The sequence below is a fragment of the Pyrus communis genome, chromosome 16 (assembly GCF_963583255.1).
Source record: "Pyrus communis chromosome 16, drPyrComm1.1, whole genome shotgun sequence".
Taxonomy (NCBI): Eukaryota; Viridiplantae; Streptophyta; class Magnoliopsida; order Rosales; family Rosaceae; genus Pyrus; species Pyrus communis.
Genome location: NC_084818.1, coordinates 16,801,852 through 16,825,339, shown reverse-complemented (window position 1 = coordinate 16,825,339; position 23,488 = coordinate 16,801,852). Strand labels below are relative to the sequence as shown.

At 36.5% G+C, this 23,488-nt stretch overlaps 2 protein-coding genes and 1 pseudogene across 2 annotated transcripts; 2 read left to right on the top strand and 1 right to left on the bottom strand.

Moving 5' to 3' along the window:
• Window positions 1-299: 299 nt before the first annotated feature.
• On the bottom strand, window positions 300-3,862 carry LOC137719892 (photosynthetic NDH subunit of lumenal location 4, chloroplastic-like; annotated as a pseudogene).
• A 12,045-nt stretch (window positions 3,863-15,907) lies between these two features.
• On the top strand, window positions 15,908-20,123 carry LOC137720171 (bifunctional aspartate aminotransferase and glutamate/aspartate-prephenate aminotransferase-like). The gene is made up of 9 exons (XM_068459186.1): window positions 15,908-16,358; window positions 16,627-16,720; window positions 16,826-16,929; window positions 17,204-17,452; window positions 17,544-17,657; window positions 17,807-17,890; window positions 19,262-19,432; window positions 19,596-19,709; window positions 19,817-20,123. The coding sequence occupies exons 1-9, from the start codon at window positions 15,981-15,983 to the stop codon at window positions 19,961-19,963; spliced, it is 1,455 nt and encodes a 484-aa protein (XP_068315287.1). The 5' UTR covers window positions 15,908-15,980; the 3' UTR covers window positions 19,964-20,123.
• Window positions 20,124-21,142: 1,019 nt separating this feature from the next.
• Window positions 21,143-22,510, top strand: LOC137719589 (protein NEN4-like). The gene is made up of 5 exons (XM_068458627.1): window positions 21,143-21,595; window positions 21,706-21,752; window positions 21,831-21,894; window positions 22,021-22,203; window positions 22,294-22,510. The coding sequence occupies exons 1-5, from the start codon at window positions 21,143-21,145 to the stop codon at window positions 22,384-22,386; spliced, it is 840 nt and encodes a 279-aa protein (XP_068314728.1). The 3' UTR covers window positions 22,387-22,510.
• The last annotated feature ends 978 nt before the right edge of the window (window positions 22,511-23,488 follow it).

Sequence of the window (23,488 nt, the reverse complement as noted above, 5' to 3'; positions counted from 1 at the left end):
AATCTTACTGCAACGGCCTTATGTCCGTCGCGCGAGGGTCTGGGAGTTGAACCCTAGTTTCGTCGCTCGGAGTGTCACGCACAACGAATACTCATTCGTCACTCGTCGTTTCGCGCAATGACCACCAAATCCGTCCTGCAACATTTATTTCACGCGACAAAGCAATTTCCTTTGTCATGCAATGTCTGACGTCACGGGCATTGCACGACAAAATTTGCGCATCATCTTTTTTGCCGTCCAATATTTCCGGCGACCGTATTTGCCTTTGCGTGACGGCTGTCCCTTCATCGTCCAAGCAGTTATGCTTGGTAGTGTCTGTTTCCTGAGTAGATCCCAACAAAATTAATATCGTAGACGAGAGTAGCGTTGCCAGGTGTATTGCAGTCACCTATAAAAGATATACATGTATCAGTTTCTGAATAGATGTCAAGACTCAAAAGGAATGACTTTATCTTAATGTATTTTAATTTTTCTCCTTAAGCTGTAGGAAAAAAATTAGCAAGCATTGCCATGATTATACTATCGATATTAAGAGACTGAACTTGATCAAAAACATTTTTTGTACGAAATTATGATAGAAGATATCGACAATAGTGTTATTAAATTGTCCCGAAAAGTGAATTTGTAGCATATTGCAAGTACCACACATTCGCAGATAGTGAGGATGATAGTGATTCAATGATGTCTTTTGTAAGATCACAGAAAGTTTCAACTGATGACTTTGGTCGACGACAAGAGTCGTATACCATAATCATGGAAAACTAAAGAATCAAGATATGGAGTTCAAAAAATAACAGAAACTCACCTGAGAAGCATCCTGCAGGTTCTGGCCCATATGGTAAATGTGGAGGAATGTCAAGCTTGTGCTTTCCTCCTGTGTGATATATGATGGGTTATGATTTGGTTTCTTCTTATTTTTTTTCACAAATGGCAAGAAACGTATAGAAACATAAGCAGCTTTATGGTCTTACCTATTTGCATCGGAGGCACACCGTCACCCCCAAAAATTCCTTGATCCAGTCCCCTAATAGCCTGGAAACCAGAATATAAGATAAAGGTAAATGGGCATGCATAAATGAAGGTATGGAGAAGGAAATTACTCCGAGAGAAGCAAAAGAAAAGGAAAACAAAGCATTTGTCAGATCCACAATTTCTCCAATTTTGAAAACTGTATGATTTTATCAATTTAATTTGTCTCAAAAGAAAAATTTTCTTTGTTTCTGATGCTGCTTTCAAAACTGGAGAGATTGAGTGAACATCCAAGCCAGCTAATTAGTGTTTTTACTTGATATTACAGAAGGTGATGCCGAGTTTTCTTCGACTATGCTACAATAATGATGGGTGCATCAGGAAAGGTTTAACGGCTATTGATCATATCCTTGATGATCAATTTATTTGTGGCTGGAAAGATTCTTTAATTTTGATGTTGATTTTAAAATTGCGGTAGAAGTTAACTAAAACTCTACATTACCTAAATCCAATTTATACCTCAACATTGCAAACCTGGATAATGAGTTAAAGTTTATTCCAACACTGGGAGAGTGATAACGAAGCCTGAAAAATTGAACACACCTTTAAGTTAAGACTTAAGATAATATATAAATTGCACCGAAGTACGAAAAAGATGAACAATACGTTTATGCTCATTGCTCCATGTGATTCTAGATTTAAAAGCTGCATGTCATGCATAATTACTGTCAATTAGGAAATAAAGAGATACTATTTTCATACCTTGCCAACACCAATACGTTTGTAGCTACTGTCAAATACCGTCCCATCAGCGAATCTTGCCGTGTAGTGAATCTGCGTTCATTCAAACAAACTACTGTATAATTAAGTTGTGTTTGATACACTTGTCTTGTAAAAACTTCATTTTTAGAAAATGGAGAAATGATCGGTACTAAAATAAGATTGTTTATCAATTCATTCAGTGATCAAAATCTTGGTATATGCCATTTTTGGTCATCCATTTTCTAAATGTGTGCTGCCTAGTTCTGTTTCGTTCGTGCCGGCCTACTCACAAGGGAGAATGTTGGCCAGCATTTGAAGTTGAGCCTTATTACATTCCTCAAGCTTCTCTCTTAACAATTTCAGTTTTTGGGAACAAACATTTAATTAACAGACCAAGAAAATGGAATCATTACTGGTTTGAATTGATCGAAACGGATGCTGCTTTTATATTTGATATTTTGGTTCACTTTTAATTTTAATTGCAGATTGTTGTATGATGGAAGAACAATCTTCCCAGGGACGATCTCGAACTGTTAGCGATGATCTTCAAGTGTGGGAGCATAGCAGTAGAGAGCTACTGAACGGGTTGCCATTTTGCTCCTCTCTCGCGAAGCAAGAAGGAAGGATGAGCGTGAAGCCTGTTTTGATTTTGTTTAGGTGTAATAGGTTTATATAAACTCATAAATTTTTTTACCGTAAGACTAATCATATGACTCATATAAAAGAGGTCCTCACAGGTCCTCTGAAAAAGGACCTTAGGAGAGCACTGCTGATGGTCACTATATTAAAACACAATCGACTTCACTTTCTTTCCCAATGTTTTAATCACACCCATATATAAGAAGACTATAAGCGAAGTGATCTCTATTTTTCTTTTTTCTTTTTTTAAATAGGGTTAAGTTGTGAGGCACACATTACATTGAACTTAACGATCCAAATCGTCTATTTTTCAAATTGTACCTTATAGATAATCCTTGGAAAATATTAGCCAAATTAGAAATATTTGAGGCATATAATTGAGTTCAAAGAAATTGACAAACACTTAGTTCTCTAAGAAATATTGAAATTTTGTTGTGATAATTAAATAGGCAAATGGTTTTAGATTGAATTGAATTTTTGTAAGAATTACTTTAAATCGAGACTTACAAAATAGATGGTTTGGATCTTTGAAGTTCGATGTGGAATGAGTCTCACAACTAATTCATATTTTAAAGAAAAAATGTGAATCCCTTTTGATAAAGGGTTTGTATATACGTACATTGTTTCTAACAAGACATATCATATTTTAAATTATCTAAGCTACAAAGAAAAAGAGAATTTAAACTCCGGTGCAAATCGTATTCATATTGTATTTGATATCCGTTAACAAGAAACAAAAATTCATATTCAGAAATAAAAAAGTATACAAAAAAAAAAAAAAAATCAAACCCAGAAAAATCCAACAAACGTTTTGAATGTTTTTTTTTTTTTTTAATTAAATAAAAGGCATAACATAGTTGAAGAGGTCACTCAGTATTACGTTATGATGATATTCATTTTCCTTTAGAAGTGAGATGTCTTATATTCGAATCTCGTGAATAACGAATTCGATACCAAATTAGGCTGTTTATTGTATGATTTAGCCGAATTCTTCCTTCTCTTTTTGTAAAAATATCAATGTACTAAAAAAAATAAATAAATAAAACAAAATAAAATAAAAACATAGCTGACGAGAGCACAAATTGGGAACTCACATTGATGAGCTCGCCGCGAGGAGCTTCGACGCCGGAGTCAACTGAAACATCATAGAAACCAAGGCCAGAAAGAACAAAGTTCAACTCACAGAGGGGCTCCCCCACGGTGGCGTAGTACTCAAGTCTCGTGGCGTCCGCTTCCAAAGGAGACAATGCCATAATTGAAGATGCTAACAGCCTCATACCACATCCATTAAGCACTTGTTGCTCAAAATATTTGAAAATTTCCAGGAAGATTTGTTTGCAGTTGCTGAGAATGAAGAAGAAGAAGATGAAGATGAACAGGAACAAGTGGAGGTGGGTTTAAAGGAGGAGAGTGAGGTTGTAGAAGGAGGATTAAGGCTTTGAGTTTGGGCGAGGGGCATTGGAGTCGTAACGATTAGAGCAGAAACCGCCATCTTTTTATTTTTCGTAGTTTGAGTTTTGTAACTATCTGATCTTGGTCTGAAGGTTTGGGAGCTGAATAACTGCTAACGACTATGGGGCAAAAAAGAGTGGACACGATGGGGCCTGATTAAAGAACATCTTGGCCGTACATCTGGATATGACCCCATCTTGCTTTTTCTCCCTTCTAAAAGCTTTTTGTTGGCACTTCAAAATAAAATTATTCAATCCTTGTAAGAGTAATTTTCATTTCAAATATAAAAGTTTGTAGTGCATATTTAGATTTTTGAAATATCAATAATAATTATTTTTATTTTTAAATAACAAAGTTAAGAGTGTTACAATCCTATTAGATTAGGAACATGATTATGTAAATTCTAGTATATCTAGGGATATCTTGAAATATTCTATAGGGTTAGATATTATCCTATTAGAGTTGTAATCCTATTAGGATAAGGATTTAACCTTTCCTACTACTATAAATAACGCCACAATGGGATGATACAACACACCTCACAATTACACATCTCCCTCTTTCTCTCTACTGTGTTGCACCCCTTCTCTCTATGGCCTTCATAATTGTTCAGTAAATTAGACCTTTAACACGTTATCAACACACTCTTGACACTGTGCTAAAGAGAGTTTGATCTTCAATCAAGGAGTATTACGTTTTAATCATTCTTTTTATGATTAATTTATTATTTTGAATTGATCTACATGTTATTGATTCAATTTAATTTTTCTGTGTTGAACGTGATACAACACATTGGAGATACAATTCAAGGGCTTTTGTAGTTTTCAACCAATCAGGTACGCTTAAAATAAAGAAAGATATTTGAAATGACCATGAAGCATGAAAACATTCCCCATGATGTATGAACCCCCTACATTTATATTTACCTTCCAACATATATATTGTATATGTTCATATATTTATCAACATATGTACGTTCATGCATTATGCATTTATAAATCACTATGTGGAATTTGTGAGTCAAAGAATTGAAGGAAAATAGAAGCAATTAAGGTTTTTATCAAACCCTAGATTTTTCGAGAAAAAAAAAAGGGCTATTTTGTGGCTGAGTCGCGGCCTGAAACTGCACCATTGCTAAGCCGAAGGCAAGTTGAGCTAGTAGCTTGGGCCCGCTTCCCCTAGACTAGGGATGGGCAAATACCCATTGGTTATGGGTAACTGCGGTTATCCGCCCATTTAAATTTGACGGTTACGGTTATAGGAAACCGTTTAGATAAATAAACGGTTATGCGTATAACCGTTTACCCATCAAATTTAAATGGGCGGTTATGGGCATTACCTGCAGTTATAAACGGGTACCCATTTAACCGTTTATTTTAATATATGTAAAACTAAAAAAAAAAAAAAAAAAAAGGTTTCTAAATAGGTTTAGTATCCCAAGATATATTTGGTTATAAAGGGCCATATAATATATATATATATATATATATATACATATATATATATATATATATATATTTATGCCACACTTGAGAAAAAAATATAGTTGATAGAATGGGCTAATGTTTAATATATGTAATTGAATGTGCTAAAGCATTAGAGTGTTCGATAATTTTGTTTTGGAGTCTTTTGGAGTTTTGACTTCAATAAATATTTGACCCCAAAATTAGAAATCAATTAAATGGCTTGGATCGATGAACATATGTTTCTAAATAAAAAACCAAATATTTATCAAATTAGCTTATTAGCATACTGTTGCGTACTTACATATATATATATATATATATATATATATATATACAAGAATATTAATTAACCTACAACCATGCATGATTCTTGTAATAGATTGACCGTCAAATAATTGAGAGACATCGCATATATTCATAAATAATATTGCCGTTAATATAAAAATACATGTTAAATGTACTTATAACGGTATTTAATAGTTAGAAAAAAGAAAATTATGACAAATTTCTTTTTAATTTTCAAGTTGTTAAAAAAAAGGTAGACGGGTAAAAAAAAAGTAAACAGGTACGCGGTTATGGGTAAATGGGTATGGTTAACTATTTATAAACAGTTATGGGTATGGATATACCGGTTTATGTAAATACCCAATGGGTAAACGGTTATGCGGGTAAAAGCTTAAACGGTTATAGGTAAATAACTGTGGTTACCCGCCCGCCATAACCGTTGCCCATCCCTACCTTAGACCACAGCAGCTTTGCTACAGGTGTGTGAGACCAACAGGCATTCAGCCTGGGAAGATTTTCTGCAAGCTGGGCCTACAACCCTCAACCCACACCAAAAGCCAGCAAAAACCTGTTGGGCTTCGTCCCCTGCTTGGCCCGCATTCGATCAGCCAGTAGCTAATTTGCCCACTCCTCCGGCCGCCTATGGAAGTAGTAGAGCCACCCAAAGTGCTTTATAGAAAGTAGTCCCATGCATTGCTACAAATATAAATGGTATCGCTAGACAATAAGGAAAGAGAAAGGGACTTTCAGCCTCTGCTTGAGTTCCTCTTTTTTATGTTTATGGTCTTTCTCGAGGCACTGCTTACCTACAAGGCAAGATCAATTGAACCTTCACCTTAAACTACAACTGGTCTAAATGCAGGCGCTTCGGGCACAATAGTTGTTATAGATCAATCCATGGGAGTCGAAGGCCCATGCTTTGCTGCAGACTGCAGCACGCACTGCTGGGCTCTCATTTTTGTCGCGCCTCAGCCCACCAGCAAGCTTGATGCTTGCTGGGCCTCGATCCCCCTCGGCCTGCTGACACTTGCAGCCTATCTAGGCTGCTTTGCAGCCATAACCTGAGCCCAACCTGTAACTTTGCTGCAGGCTTCTCTTTTCTTGGACAGCAGCCAACAATTTTTTGCTGGGCTGCCATGATCTTCACAACCCTAATCATTTTTTATCACGGCCTTAATCATTTTTTCGGCTTTTAACCCATGCCTAACTAGGTTTGCCGTGCCTACAGCTAAGCCTCATTTAGGCTGTATTTTCTTAATTATTTGGCCTGAAGCCATCTAAAGTGAATACGACCTAAAGTTATATTTTGCTTTTACGATCAAACATGAATGGTTACAATATATTAAATTAATTAAAATGACTAGCAGTCCATTAATCTGATAATTAATCCAAAATTATTGGCTTGAAGTCCACTTTTGGACTTTAAAGATTCAATATTTTATTTCTTTAACTCCCTTTCGTAGTCTCAAAGCACTCACACTTGAGTTTCTGAAGCAACCCAAATCCACTACACTTAGTTGTACATTGTATTATATGTTCTTACAGGTACCTCTTTTTATGAACAGGAAGTTCATAACTAAAATCAAACCTGTAGTTTCGAATTTAGTGCCTTTGAAACCTAACGTTTTCATAAAACAATCCCATGAAAACCCGACGTTTTTCATGAAAACCATGTCTTAGAACCCGAATGTTCTAACTTTGATGCTTATGGATATCTTATTTCCATAGTACCAATCACAATCTTGTTCCCTCTATTCAGTGGATTATCGAACCGTAACAAGTTCGATTTCACTAACTTGGACGTTTCTTGACTGAAACCACTTTATGTGGGTACAAGACGTGAATCTCCACTTGACTATCAAGAAGCTAAGAAACAATTGAAGACAACATCGTCATGGAAGAGCTGAATAAGCCTCCACCATGATCTTGATTCGAAGACTTATGCCCGAGGCATTATAAATGGAAATACGCCCCGAACGAGGATTCCATGGCTCTTTGGCTCGCTTCTACAACCCGTTTAATTATGAACAATATTGCCTAAAGCACACTATGATTACATCCATGAATGAGTACAATTCTAAAGTTTATAAATCTGATTGAATTTTAACTGGAGAATATTTTTCTCGTCCTTCCTTATTTCTAACTTACTCTCGAAGTAGCAGTGTAAAGAATGAATGTTTACTAAATTCTCAGATCTGATTACTACCACAAACGTGAAAAAAATGTATAGACCCAGCTTCGGCTGGAGTCTACCGAACAATATAAACCCAGTTCTGCTGGAGTCTACCGAATGGCTTAACCTAGTGCGGTCAAAGCGTCTAAATGGTGGTGCCCTGCATCGGCAATGATGCATCGAAAGGCATGCTCTGCTTCAGCAGAGGTACACCGAACGGTATTGCTCAGCTTCGACAAAGGCCTACCGAACAAACCCCTCCAGCTTCGGCTGGAACTTACCGAACTCGAGTCTAGGTCTGTCTCTTTCACAATCCAATTTTGAGTTTGTTTTTTACAACATATGGTAGAATCAAGGCTTGCCAATGTGTGGCATCACGCTCGAAGTATGATCATTGGCACCTAAGACCTAAAACTTCAAGAATAAGGGATAATATTTCCAAACCTCATCCCTGCAGAATCTACTTCCGTCTTGATGGAATAGATTATTGGTTATGCACTTGTTCTTGCCTCTACCAATGTCATTAAGGAGTGCCATTTTTGTAGTCAATATGTGAAACTAATTTTGCTCCACCAAACATCGTTGGAAGAGCAGAATTTTGACATTGTTGGCCAAATCTCCTTAGTAAACCATTTACTTTATGAACATTTTTCTGTGTTCTTGGATTCCAGTTTAGTGTTTGTTTTAGCTATGGATAATCTTATTGATATTGTCCTCGGATATGAGTTAATTGAATCATGTTTCTGGATATGAGTTAAAACATGTGACCGAATTCAATTAAATACATGATTAGGTATGAATGTGGGAAAGTTAGTTGTCTGGATGTATGTGATACTATGCATACTAACTTTATACCTAAATCACATCTCTAGCAATAACTTCAGGTATATCCAACCGAATTAAGAGCATTGGCATGCTCCTTGTTGTATGAATGGTACTAAATTACCATTTAAGAGACCTTGTATTCTTCCCGTTTCGAAAGAACGTCGTTAAGCTTCAAGGATATTTGAGAGAACAATGATCATGAATGAAACCACTGTAGAAAATAGAGTGGAATATCTTTGCACCACCTCCAAAAATGAGCCTGAAGCTTTGCTTTGGGGCCAATGGGCTGCCTCTTAACTGGGAGCATGTCACTTGTGGACAGCCTAGAGCTTGGTGATTCGAGCAGTTTACTTGCCTTAGCAGGACCTTTTGGGACACTTAGGTCAAACAGTGATGCTACAACACATCTCTTTACCCAAAGTAAGGATCTTATATACTCTCAACTACACTCATACATGTTATGGTTCAGGGAAAGTGTTAACTTGTGAATGTGGATTTGGAACTACATGTGCTTTTGCACTCTTTCATTCTTGTTGGTACAATCATATGCTTCTCATAGATTAAAGGAAAAAAAAAATCATATAATTTGTGTTCTGCATTTCATTATATTTTTTTAAGCATTTGTTCAAGGGGAGCTTAACAATATAAAAGATGCATTTCTTTCCATGTTTATTTTTTCCCACTGTTGCATTAGTTTTCTTTCCCCTTCTCAATTCGTCTCACTTTCATTCTTCCGAAGTGGTTTCAATTCACATAAAGGAAATTTTTTCCATGTCATTTCGTTATGTTCGCTTATCTTCCGCAAATTGCACCGGATGATTACCTCAAAGATATATCTTTCAGGGCAGGATCTGTTTCGCATTTCAAGTGAATAAGACAAACTTGATGTCTATTTGCCTCATCCCTATTTGACATTTATTTATTTCTCTCCTACTTTTAGACCTTTGACCTTTCTAGACAAAAGGGGGGAAAAGTATGATGCTTATATCTAGGAGGAGAAGTAGAATTTCAAAAACGTGGTTGCTTGCTATTGCATATATAAATGCTTTTATTTTCAGCAACTTGTATCTTTTGTGCACCACAAGTTTTTTTGTTTGAGTGTGCATGTTACAGAAATTGATGTTATGCATGGTCTTTTATATTATTATCCATCTGTAATATTGTGATGGAGGGTTTTATCTTTATGAAATCCCAAAAGGGGAGATTGTTAGGGTAAAATTGGATGTTCATAAACAAAACGTCTGAGTATGTAATTCTTAGGCTAGTACATGTTATTTTGGTCTAAATTTGTCTCTCGTACTCTCGATCACAAAAATGACAAATGTTTCAGAGATATCTACTCAGGTACAATTGTAATGCATATGCACATAATCTGGGTTCATGTCGATTTGGCTTATTGGTTTTAACGGCCTGTTTTGAATTTGGGTTTAAAATTCTTTTGGAAACTATTTGTTTCTGTGGCTGTATGTTAAATTGGTTTAAGCTTAGAAGCTAATGTCGTGGAATCCTATAGGTAAAATACCTTAGCCCTTGGTTAGTAATTTGATAATTTAGTTTGTCTGCTTTATCTCAACAACTTCATGCTAGCCATGCATGTTTATCATGTTTGATATTTTCAATTACTTTTGTTTTAATCTGATCATTTGTAGTCTCAATCTTTTAGAGTTTTAAGTTCATTAAAAGTCTTCTACTGCAGCCAATATATATAGGTGCTTAGATATTCATTTCGTGCTACTGCTGCCCTATTACAACATATATATGCACTGAGAGCAGTCATTTATTTGAGAGAGTATGCGTTGGGTATTCAGAAGTCATCATCGTATCATAATTTTTGGTTTTGGTTGTTGCAGCATGCATTAGAATAGGCTTTGTTTTTGGGCTGCTGTTTTGTGCCTTAATGAAAAGAAAAAAAAACCTGTCGTATAGCACACTTGCATGCACCAAGGGATATTTGAGCTTAATTTAGTCAGCAACACTAGCAACATTGCATATATTTTTTTGTCGCATGAATTAGATTAGGATTTTGGTTTTTTTTTGCTGCATGAAACATCATTAGAAAGCAACGACATGTGAGCAGCCCGTGCGCACAGAGAAGGATTTCCATGAAGAAAAATCAGTTTCACTGTTGAGTGTTTTAATGAGAAAATATTAGTTTTTATTGGCTGTTTTTTCTTGCACCTAAATTAGAAATTAATTATGAAAATGTGCTTGTGATTTTCGTAATTGGTTGATTTTCAAAAATCATTTCATTTCATACATTTTGCATGATCACATTAATATCTTGAAAATTTCGAGGTGGCAATGATTGACGGGCCACGTTAGTGTCGTGCCACTTCCACTCGAAGACTGAAGAAAGATCTAGTAGCAAAGCGCAAAGACAAAAACTGCCTACTGGTATGTGTGTGTAGTTAATGAGTTTTGTATGTCTTTCTATACTCATTTCTCTTAGTGATTGTCCTAGCATGGGAGCCCCAGGATTTTCCTAGTGGCGAGTTTTGCTTCGTTAAATTCTACATCCTGTGTGCACATTTTATTTATCATTTTAACTGCATATGTGTAGGATAGTTTGGTATGTGATGCGAATGTAGAAGTTAAATTGAGAATTAAATTTGAATTGGATTTTTAAGTTGGAACCTATTCACCTCCTTTAGGTTAAACTAGTACCCATCCTAGAAATTTCAAGAGGGAAACTCTTTGGAAGGAGATTAAGCATCTTTGCCAAGAGGTTGATCAGAGAGATAACAAGCGCATCAAAAAGCTTCAACAACTTACCTTACATGCATACCTTTGAGATGTCTATGCTTCGAGAAGACCATGAGAAGTTACTTGAAGAGGAGTTTGATGTCGGATTCCCCACTGGTTACGCCTAGTGAGACCACCTTAGGGGTTACAGTGTCTTCAGAATTTATGAGGAGATCAAACATATGGAGTTCCCCCCTCCGCAGTATTTGTTGGTCGAGATTTCGGATTTAGAGGCAGAGCAAGAGGAATGCGATATTGAAGACAATCTAGCACCTGATACCCCTCGCAAATCCTCTACTACATTCAAACGAAAAGATGTCCCGAAAGAAGATTAATTTGCACTTACTTTTGGCTAGGTCTTTGTAAAAATCACCTGCATAATTTAAACTGCCCAAAAATCTTTGTAGTTGTTTTTTATCTAAAATTTCATTCGGAAATTTATTAACAAAATCAATAGGCAAAAGAATTCCTATATGAATATTATGCCCTAAAAAGTGAACCTTGGTTTGAAAGAGTTTCATCTTTAGAGCTAAAACTACTAAACATGCATTCTTCACCACTTTCAAGAAAATACTTAGATGCTTAAAGTGCTATTCTAACAAATTAGAAAAGACTACAACATCATCAATATAAACAATAGTAAAAGTGGAATAAGGATTAAAGATGTCATGCATGATATTTTGAAATTCAAAAGGAGCTTTCTTTAATCCAAAAGGCATTACAAATTCATAATGTCTGAATGAGATATTGAATGCAGTATTATACCTGTGCTTTTCAGCAATTTGAATCTGCCAATATCCAGACTTCATGTAAAATTATTACAGCTTGATTCAGCATATCTAACAAATTTCTCTTATTTGGAATAGGGATCTAATCCATCTAAGAGCTTTATTCAAAGGTTTGTAATTGATAACTAACCTGGGCACTCCTTGTTCAAGTTCAGTGGCATTTTCTACATAGAATGCTGAACAGCTCAAAGGAAAATAGCTCTTTCGGATTAGCTTCTTTTTCAAGAAGTTCATTGATTTCTTTCTAGCAAATCTTCATCAATCTGCTATTCATTTGAATAGGTCGAGCCTTAGTGGAAATTTTCTTTTCATTAAAATCAGGCTCATAGGGTAATTCGACAATATGCTTCTTACAATCTCAAAAAAGCGCTTGGAATTTCAGCACATACCTGTTTTTCAAATTCCTTTTGGGTGGACTCAACTTTTTCTTTTACTATCTTTGTAGTGAGTTGTTCTTTAGTCATTTTAAAATACATTTCTTCTTTCAGAGAACAAAGAAAATTTTCTTTATTTTGAATATTCTTTTGTGTGGAATTTACATACTGCATTTGGGGTTCTCTGGAAAATGTGAACTTTACCTTTGTTCCTTCAACTTCAGTTTCAATACCTTCTTTAGAAACTTTGAATGGGTAAAGCATGTCGATAAAAGGAGTACCTAAAATCACAGCATGGCTTAGTCCTTTAAACATAACAAAAGGATTTTCAAAACAAAACTCATCTTGAACAACTAAGGCATTTGACACTTTATATTGAATTTTCATAGGTTGATCAGTTGCACTACGCAGACCTTGAGACATTTTAGAGAAGTACTTGTGGGTACAACTCCCTCATTTATACAATTTAGATCTACTCCGGAATCAATGAGTGTTTAGATTGAGAACCTGAAAGTTTTGTTAATAACAAAGGTAATTATAGAATACATTTTTGAGAAATCACCTTGTCAATGCTACTAACATACTTCAAGGTTGAAATGTTGTTGTTCGGATCACCAAGCTCCAAAATTGGTTCAAACTCTGGTGGCTTATTTTTTTCTTTTCTACAAAGTCATCCATCAGATGCTGAAACTTGCTTTCAATTTCAGTTCTATTGCATTTATTTCGAACTTATTCTTCAGGCAAGAAATGATAGAGTTCGAGGACTTCAACTCTATGCTTTAATCCCTTAATTTCTTCTTTTGTTCAGGCGAGAATTGATAGAGTTCAAGGAATCAAAACAACCAAGCTCATAGGGAATTTTCTTTTGAATATATAAGCTTCAATTGGTTGTTTCTCACTAGGCTCAGGCTTTTCCTTTTCTTTTGCCAAATCTAAATATTTTTTTTCAAAACTTCTCTTTTCTCTAAAGGATCTTCTAGCCTATCGATTAAGTCTAAAATCAAACTTTCTTCTTTGGTGATAACACATAGATTTAGCTTGCAGGCACATTCATTTTCTAACTCCGTGATGCTAGCATCTATTGATGATGTAAATATCTTTTCATCTTCAAGAACTGCAACTTCACTATTGCTTTCTTCAGAATTAGATGAGTTTAACATTAGCTGGCATAATTACCCTTTCAAACTCTCATCTAGATTGAGATTGTTAATTTTCTCTTTTATTCGACATTGAGGTCTCATGTGTCCAACTTTTTCATGCTTGTAGCAAACAACAGGTTTTTTTTTTATCTAGTTCTTCTTCTTTTCTTTTTTTTTGTTGCGAGGCTGGAATTTGCGCATGTGAAACGACCAATGAAGTTTAGATGATTTATGTGGACTATCTTCCGGGTAATTTTTTGGAAAATCTTTTTGTTTTCCTAAGGGGTTTCCTTGAAGAAGATTGACATTTAGGTTCAAAACCAAATTGTTTGTAGAAATCTCCCATTTCTTTTGATCCTAAAGCTCTCTGCTTATTAGGCTGTTGTTTTAGCTTCGTATCATTATAAAGCGCTAATCCTTCAACACATATTTTAGAGGTAAGTTCTCCATAGGTATACCTGTCATAAGGTATATTTCCTCCGAATTTTACTTTTATTCGACTTCGTACCTTTTCAACTAATAGAGGAGGTAGTCCAGAAATAAACTTTTCTTTCCAGAAATCAGCATTACAATCAGATTTAAGGAAGACCTTGGCATAGAAAACATCTTTATACGACCTAAAATGAGACAAAGTTGGGCATTTTAAGTTCATTAGGAGTTCTCTAGACCTATCTTGTTGAAGCTCAGTTGATCCAACAAAAAAGGTAAATGGTGTAGATTAGGGTATTCACCACATCTTCTTAAGCTACTATCTGCCCATTAATTTCTCTTACCTTTGTGGCAACAAGGATTTGTCTTTTTGCTTCTTCACCTAGGTGGAAATACCACCATCCACAAAGTTGTCCTATAAATCCTGCTACTATTGCATTTTAGAGAACTTTAACGAAAAGTTTCCAATACTGTTCACTTTAACGAAAAACCACATTTTTACACTAAAAAGTCAATCTTGGTACTATTCACTTTACCCTTTATTTTGTCCTTATCGTTAAAACTCAAAGTTTTCAAGTCTTTTTCATTAGTTTTCCTAATTTTTTAGGATAGGTGTTCTTGTGACTTTGTATCCTTGTCTTATCATATTCACCTGTGGGTCTAAGGTTGATTCGGCAAATTGCTCTTTCAAATCAGCAATTTAGGTTTCAATAATAACTAAGACATTTGGCTACAATAGTTTTATTGAGCTTAATCTTTTTACCAAAGCATCAATAAAGTTATCATTATTTCCTAACTTATAGTCCTTAAGATCAGAAGATGGTTTAAACATTGGTTGGTTGACCTTCTTCTTTTCTTCAAAAGAATTGAAAGATGTTCCTGGTTCTTTAGGGTTCCAAAATCTAGACTTGAGAGAATCATTGGTCTTTAATGAATTCTCTATCCTAGAGGCTTGTTGGCCTAAAGATTGTAGGCTTTTTCTAGTCATTCTCTTTTCAAAGCATTATCTTCGCTGAGATAATCTTTCTCAATAAAATCCTTAATTGGTTCAAATTTTGTTATCACACAGATGTTAGATTCAACATCATCCCACGTAAACTCAAGCTGTAAGGGTAGATTCCTAGAATTCCTAAAGGGAGTTGTGGCTCCAGTATTCTCGACCTTAGAGAATAGGTAATGCACTTGTTCTTGGGTTTTTCTAAAGCCTTCTAAGATAGTTCTTTCATAGTCTTACTCATATAAGCTTGATTCAGGCGTTGTATTCCTGAAAGAATTTGTTTTGAAAGGGTTTTGTCTTAGGGAATCAACACTCATTCGATCTAAATTTAGCCTGGTTAACCTATCATTGTTAAAATGTATTTTTACATCTTCATCATCATACTAGTTAATACAGCTAGGTTCTCGGTTTTGGATAGGCTGAGAAGGAATTGCTTCATGCAATCTCCATATTTCAGGTAGGGTAATTTCATTCCACCTAATCATCTACCACAGTATGTACCTTTCCTAAATTAGCTTGGAACAAAATGGTTTTTTCCTTACTATCTATGACTTTGGCTCGAGTTACAATGATATTCATAACCTTGTATGAAATTCGGTAAATCATAGCGAAATTCTGTGATCCAGGGTCCATATCATACCTTTTTGTATTTACGCTTAAGATAAAGGTCTTTAAGACTCCGGAATCGGATAATGACACTGAAAAGTTCGGGTAGCAATTAAAATATACTAGTCCCTCACTTAAAGAAGGTTCTACTAATCCTACCATGAAATTAAACAAAGTTACGTGATGTTTATCCCGCAGCCTTGGTCAGTCAATCCTGTCAGCTTTCCCACCAACCCCTTGTCTTTTAAAAGATGCAAGAATCCAATTCACCAAACCCAAACCCAATTGGAGGAGCAATCCAACTCCAACAACACTACCTGCTCCACCCACCCCCATGGCCGCCTTTTCCCTCCAGACATCGACCTCCAGCATTGCCCGTCCCAGTTTCGAAACCCGAATCCCCGGATCCGATTTGGGTTCAAACCCAAAATCCATATGTTTCCCTTGTCAGTCTCGTTTGCTTCCTCTCACGTGTCGGAGCAACAGTAAGAGTAGATCAAGAGGAGGAGTTGTGATGGCGGTGGCAGTGACTGGCAATGACCAGTCCCAAGTGGAAGTCGACGTCTCTCTGAGCCCACGAGTCAACTCCGTCAAGCCTTCGAAGACAGTCGCCATTACTGACCAGGCCACGGCTCTCGTGCAAGCCGGAGTGCCCGTCATTCGATTAGCTGCTGGCGAACCCGATTTCGATACCCCTTCCATCATAGCTGAGGTACCTTCTTCTACATTTTCAATCCATATCCTTCGTGTGTTTTTTTTTTTTTTTTTTTTTTTTAACAAATGGAGTGGGGGAGTGGGCTAGCCTTGACTTGCTATTATGTGGTTCAACTTCGCCTCACCTCTCACTTACAAGTGAAGGAATACCACTAGACCGGAGTGATACTTGGCCTTCTTTGTGTTTGTTGTTGTTGTAATCCCAATTTTCAATTGCGGATGATGGGTTGTTTTCAAATTTTAATTTGTTTTTTTCGTTTTTAAAGGCGGGTATCAATGCGATTCGCGAAGGCTTCACCAGGTACACACCAAATGCAGGGACTTTGGAGCTGCGCCAAGCAATTTGTCATAAGCTCAAAGGTTCGGCTTTTTCGGTTTTTCTTTCTATTTCTCATTCTTGAATGTTGAGATATATGTTATATGTTATATGGTTTGAGTTGTAAGTAACGATTCAGATTTTTTTAGAGGAGAATGGGATCACTTACACACCGGATCAGATTGTAGTTAGCAATGGAGCCAAGCAGAGCATTGTTCAAGCTGTGCTTGCAGTTTGTTCCCCAGGGGATGAGGTTACTTTCTAAATTTTTAGTACTCATAGTATAATGCAATCAACATTAGGCATGGTATCTTAATATGAAATGAAATCATTATATCATACCGTGATGTCCTTGAATTTCAATTCGGAAGTTTGTTAGTTTAGAGAGACCAAGTGTTGGCCCGATAATTAAGGAATGTTCTTTTATCTTCTTTCTTCTTTTTGGGTGTATATGTTGGTGGTTAATTTGCATTCAAGTGAATAATTGGAAGGTGACACACATTTACGGATAATCATGTAACTCACAGGTTATAATTCCAGCTCCATTTTGGGTGAGTTACCCTGAAATGGCAAGGATGGCCGATGCAACTCCTGTGATTCTTCCAACGAGCATCTCCAATGATTTTCTCTTAGATCCTAAACTTCTCGAATCCAAACTCACTGAGAAGTCAAGACTGCTGATTCTTTGTTCTCCATCCAACCCCACAGGGTCTGTTTACCCCAAGAATTTGCTTCAAGAGATTGCTAAGATTGTAGCAAAGCATCCTAGGCTTCTGGTACCCTCACTGTACCTGAACTAAAAGACCTGTATTTATTACCTGCACCTTAACATTTGAAACCTGAACTTTCCGCTACTGTTTCATTCAGGTTATTTCTGATGAAATATATGAACACATAATTTATGCACCGGCAACTCATACAAGCTTTGCATCCTTGCCAGGCATGTGGGAGAGGACTCTGACAGTCAATGGGTTTTCTAAGGTAACCATATCGTTAACTCCGTGTAAATTTATACTCCTCTTCTGTAAAGGTGGCTTTTCCATGATTCTTGATAAATGGTGAAAAACAAAAAACCAAAGGCGGTAGGTTTGACGCTGAAGGTTGACATTCAGAAGGTGGTACTTTTGTAGGCTTTTGCAATGACTGGTTGGCGACTTGGATATATCGCCGGGCCTAAACACTTTGTTGCGGCTTGTGGAAAGCTCCAGAGTCAGGTATTTTGTACTTTACGCATCTTCCAAATATATTTTTCCCATCATTTAACATGTGATGATGGCACCTTTTTTTACTATTGTGTTATTCAAATATACTTCCTGTTAGCTTATGGCATTCGTTATCAGTTTTCGGTTGGATAAAACACTTTCTCGTAAACACTAAAAGGAAAAAAAGAAAATATATGTGTCCTTCAACACATAGGAAAATTGGTAGTATCTGAGATGTACCTTCAGGAAAATATTGAAGGTAATGTTAGTTGTTCCAACAGATTCCTGATTGATGTTGCTTGGCATTGTAAATTCAAGTTCATTACTAGGTTGAAATATTAAACATGGGGCTAGTGGTGCAAGTTCTAATCTTTAGTTGAAGTTTGGAATTATGAGGACGTATGTGTAGTAAAGTACAGTAAGAGGTATCATGCATGCAGTTAAACAGATACCTTAATGGGCAGACCACTAGTTTAACAGTTACCTTACATGAAGTTAAACTGACAGTCTAACATGTTTTGAATGTTATTGATGGTCAACCACATTAAAGTAACTAAACACAATTATAGTTGAGAGAGAGTTCTTAAGGAGCAGAGAGCACCCAGGATATGTTGCTGCTACGGTGCTAATTCTTGTCATCGGGACTTTCTTCTTCCGCTTCCAGCCGCCCATCAATTTGTTTCTCTGTTTCACGGGGTAGTATAGTGAATAAATGTTTTTTATCAGTAAAAACCACTGATCGTTTTGGACATTGTGCAGGAAAATGCCCAAAGTTTTGACAATTCGAACATTACCACTCAGTTCTAGTTTCAGAACAAGAGCCACCACTAGCTTGTACGCTCTTAGAAATAGGACTCAACAAATGGTTGGGAGAAGTGGATCCAGCATAGGATTATTCAAATTCCTTAGCTTTCATTCGCAAGTCGCAACTGATTTATTTATTTTTAATATTTTAATATTATTTAATGGAACTCTGTTAGGTGTTCCTAGCCATTTGACTAGTTCATTCTTCTCAAGTTCCTACTGCATAATGAGTTTTTGGTTTCTCGTCCAATTAGTTTCTAGTTCTGCCCTTATGTAGCCTGGTCAAAAAAGAATCTCCCGAGTGGTACCACCTAAACAATAAATCCAAGCCCTCTGGCCAATTTTAACTAATGCATAGCTAACTTGTTTTTACAATTTACTTCTAGCGGAACAGGGTTCTTTCCAACCCAAGTTAAGTTGGTGGATGAGTAATTGGCATCGTTGTCATAAGAAAAAGGTCATTGAAAGATGTCGGGATTATTAAATAATTGGCCTACTTTGGAGGTCAATATTGGGACATGTATGTTTTTGTTTTTGCAGTTTGTTACACACAGCTAATCCCAGTGTAATGTGCCATAGTTCACCTCAGGTGCCTGTAGTATATCACAGAAAGCAGGAGTGGCTGCATTAGGTCTTGGTTTTGCTGGTGGAGAGGCAGTTTCTGTTATGGTGAAAGCATTCCGGGAGCGACGGGATTTCTTGGTCAAAAGCTTTGGCGAACTTTCAGGTGTCAAGATCTCCGAACCCAGGGTACCAATGATCCGTTTCCTTCCCTTTATTTTTCTCTGTTTCTTTCCCCCCTTGTCTTGGAGTACAGCACTCCTTTGAGGGATTACTATTTTTCATCCGTTATTCTCTCTTTCTATTCTACTTGCTATCCTAATTTCTTCACCATCTTGCATCTCGCTTTCAGGGAGCTTTCTATCTCTTCATAGATTTCAGCACTTACTATGGAACAGAGGCTGAAGGATTTGGTAAAATTGAGAATTCAGAGTCACTATGCCGTTACCTACTTGACAGGGGTCAGGTATGCATTGGATTGCTATATCGGAAGATCCATATTTTAATAGCTACTGTAGTTTGAAATGTTGATGGTTGAATAAAATGCTGGCATGGGTTGTTGCTCATTTACAGGTTGCACTAGTACCGGGAGATGCATTTGGAGATGACACGTGCATACGAATCTCCTACGCTGCATCCCTTCCCACCCTACAGGCAGCTGTGGAGAGAATTAAGAAAGCTCTTGTTGAGTTGAAGCCTGCGGCCGGTGTTACTAACTAAAATGTTTCTGGTTTTGCCACTGTTCTACGTGGTGTAACTCTGTATTCTAGCATCTGAGTTGAAGCTGCGAATAAGTTGGTCATGTCGGGAAGGTCGAAAATAATTCTTCTGGCGTTGTATTTAACAGTACTGTAAACAAAGGCGTGTTTGTTTCGTTGAATTGGATTTCAAGAATTCCGTATGCTTACGTTATGCGTTTCTTTTTTACCATATTATCAAAACCAGAGGTTATTCTTTCATCCTAACGTTCGCAAAACTTGATCTATTCCCAACGTAGGATGAAGGGTCGAACCGTTCACTCCTTTTATCCCAATGTAAAGATCATATTTCTAGAAAACTTCAATCAATTAGAAAAACATTTAGTCATCCATATGAGTCAAACAAATTTGACAGTTTATCAAGGGCATGTTTTTTGTTACCATTAGATAGTCTCCAAATTGAACGAAATTTCTTAGAGATGATCTTTAGATTATGATAAGAACATCAAATATGACGTTTGTACAATGCAATGATGTTATGTCGTCATGGAAAGAGGAATGGCTCTAAGTATTGTTCTATATTATAAACTGTTTTTATGTACGAGAGGGGGATTAAAACTTAGGTGTATGGAATAGACACATTGTCTTGTCCAAGTAGCCTAACCGCATTTGCTGAAACAAGAACTTTTCTTATTCACATTCACGTCATGCATCTTGTCGGAAGGTTAAGTACAATGTGAATATGTGGGGAAAGAGGATAGAGGGAATAAGCATATTCCTGTCTCCTAGGAGACTTTGCTTCAAATGTGCCAACATACTGATCAGCAGTGGCCTCATTTGCATTGGGTTAAGATTACTTGTCCAAAAGGAAGGCTCGCTCCGAAGGTTACCGTTTCAAAAGCAAATACAATAAAAAGGGCAAAAGCAATTCCCTGGAAGTACTTTTGTACATGAAATCTTCTGGAAGCTAAGGACTAAAGGACCCCCTCAGCCAAAACCAAAGCCAAAGCCTAAGCCTAAGCTCTTAACTTAAACCACAAGTAAATCAATCTCAAATAGGAGGAATACCCTTCCTTCAACTCTGGCCTTTCTCATTTCTTTCTTCCCTGAACCCTTCAAATATATAACCTGCACATAATGATGACAAAAATTACCAAAATCCGGATACCCGAAATACGGAAAAAACTAGCTATAACCTCAAATGGATGCTTCAGCTTCATCATCCAAACAAGGCACAACAGAGATTGTGTTCTTTGACATAGAAACAAATGTACCCAATAAAGCTGGACAAAGGTTCTGGGTTTTAGAATTTGGTGCAATTTTGGTTTGCCCTCAGAACCTTGTTGAGCTGGAAACCTATAGCACACTCATTAGGCCGGGGGACTTGTCTGTTGTGGCATTGAGGTCTGGCCGGTCTGACGGGATCACTCAGGAAACTGTTGCAAAAGCACCCTTGTTTGAGGAAGTTGCTGATAAGATATTCAGCATTTTGAATGGAAGGGTGTGGGCAGGCCACAACATTCGAAGATTCGATTGCGTTCGGATTAAGGAGGCTTTTGCAGAGATCGGTAGGCCTGCACCTACGCCGGTTGGGATGATGGACTCTTTAGGGGTGTTAACTGGTAAATTTGGAAGAAGAGCTGGCAATATGAAGGTAATTAGATATAAATGGTAATTACAAATTGGGACTAGGAAGATTATTTACTTTCAATTTTATTTTTGGCTGCAAAGCCAATCCATCGTGATCTATGTATATATGTTTAGATGGCAACATTGGCATCATACTTCAATCTTGGGCAGCAAAAGCACAGGTTCGCATGCAATAATCACTTTTTAATTAATGTTTAAATATTAATTGTATGCTTATATATTTCTACAAACATATATAGGAGCCTTGAAGACGTTAGGATGAATCTGGAGGTCCTCAAGAACTGTGCAACCGTGCTATTTTTGGTACTTTCACTAGACCATATCTAACTCTTATTTTTTTTGTCAGTTAATGAATAAAAACTATCCCTTCAACTTGATTTGTAACCTTGTGATCGATGTTTATTATGTTGTGTGGTGTTGTGGGAATAGGAAGCAAACCTCCCCGGCGTGTTAAATGGAAACTGGCCTGGCTCTTCAACGATTACAACGCGGAGTAGAAGTAACGGGAAATTACCATTCAGAGAAGAAACTAGCCGCAAGTCTGCACCAACTACGGCTTCTAATTGTTCTCATAGAGCTGTTCCATATGACTCAAGGGGGAGCTTGGGAAAGGTTTTATTTACTATAATTTAATGTCTTTAATTCATACCTAATGAAAGTGAGATTAACTGAGTATATATTAATTATGTATTTTGAAAGCAGATGACAGAAGGGGTACAGAATCTGTTGTGTAGAGCCCAAAGAAATCAGCCTCTTAACAACATACTGAAGCATTCTCATTCGCTACTCCGGTGAGAAACTGAAGAGCGTACATTTCGACATGCTGCAGATGACCTCCTGTTGAACTGCCTGCAGTCACACTTACAGAAAGGAGAATTAAGAAGCTTTTGTTAAAGGTGTTTGACTTTCAGAACTTAGAAATTAGCAAACAATAGCAACAGCTTGAATTGGTTACTACTAATCTCAATTAATTGATTCAACCATTATTTATTTTTTTATAACGATCAATGTCATCCTATTCTGCACTTTGCAGGCTGTTTTTCTTTTCGCCATATTTTCTCTTATTTCGTTGCACACGACTTGAATTCGAATTAGCGGGGTTTTGGACGACAAACATGAATATTGAAGGAAGTTGAGATTGCTCCGTAAAACTAATGGCAATAAAAAGGAGTAATCCAAATATGCAATATGAGACATTTCTTCACATCTCACAAATACGACATGACTCACGCTAATTGAGTATTGAGTTTACATCATCATCTAACTTGATTATAGCACGTACTATATTAAAACCAGTTTAAGAAGTATCATGTGAATAAAACAATTAAGTTTAGGCTAGCCAAAATGATCATCGAGATTAACATAACTCCTTCGTTCTTGTACTTGAGATTTGAAATCAATAAAAGGGGTCTCTGAGTTTGTTCACCATCAATTATTTTGGTCATTCTGTGAAAAATCTCCACTAAATAAGGATAAAATGATAAAAATATATTCAATTTTTGTCAAACAATTTTGGCCCTTTTTTTTTATTATTAAATTGAGGGTATTTTTTTCATTTTAGTCCTTATTTAACATAATTTTTCAGGGAATGATCAAAATAATTGATCATACACAAACTCAGGGACCACTTCTACCGATTTATCTCAATGATCAAAATGAGAAGTTATGCCAATCTCAGGAACCACTTCTATCGATTTCAAATCTCAAAAATCAAAGTGAAGAATTATACTAATCTCAAGAACTATTTTAGCTAATAGCATCTATATATAGAAGCACAAAATGACACACAACGAACACAACCTGTTAACTACACGTACCATATATTAGGAGCCTACCAATTATATTGTCCCTTGAGTTGGGCACTTTGTACGGTTGCAGTAGATTCTTCAGTGGTTGA

Excerpts from the sequence above, each read along its gene's own strand:
- LOC137720171 (XM_068459186.1), top strand. The coding sequence starts at position 15,981 with ATGGCCGCCTTTTCCCTCCAGACATCGACCTCCAGCATTGCCCGTCCC. Across the intron at positions 17,453-17,543 it reads CAAAGCATCCTAGGCTTCTG|GTTATTTCTGATGAAATATA; the intron begins GTACCCTCACTG and ends TGTTTCATTCAG. Across the intron at positions 19,433-19,595 it reads TCAAGATCTCCGAACCCAGG|GGAGCTTTCTATCTCTTCAT; the intron begins GTACCAATGATC and ends TCTCGCTTTCAG.
- LOC137719589 (XM_068458627.1), top strand. The coding sequence starts at position 21,143 with ATGGATGCTTCAGCTTCATCATCCAAACAAGGCACAACAGAGATTGTG. Across the intron at positions 21,596-21,705 it reads GAAGAGCTGGCAATATGAAG|ATGGCAACATTGGCATCATA; the intron begins GTAATTAGATAT and ends ATATATGTTTAG. Across the intron at positions 21,895-22,020 it reads GTGCAACCGTGCTATTTTTG|GAAGCAAACCTCCCCGGCGT; the intron begins GTACTTTCACTA and ends TTGTGGGAATAG.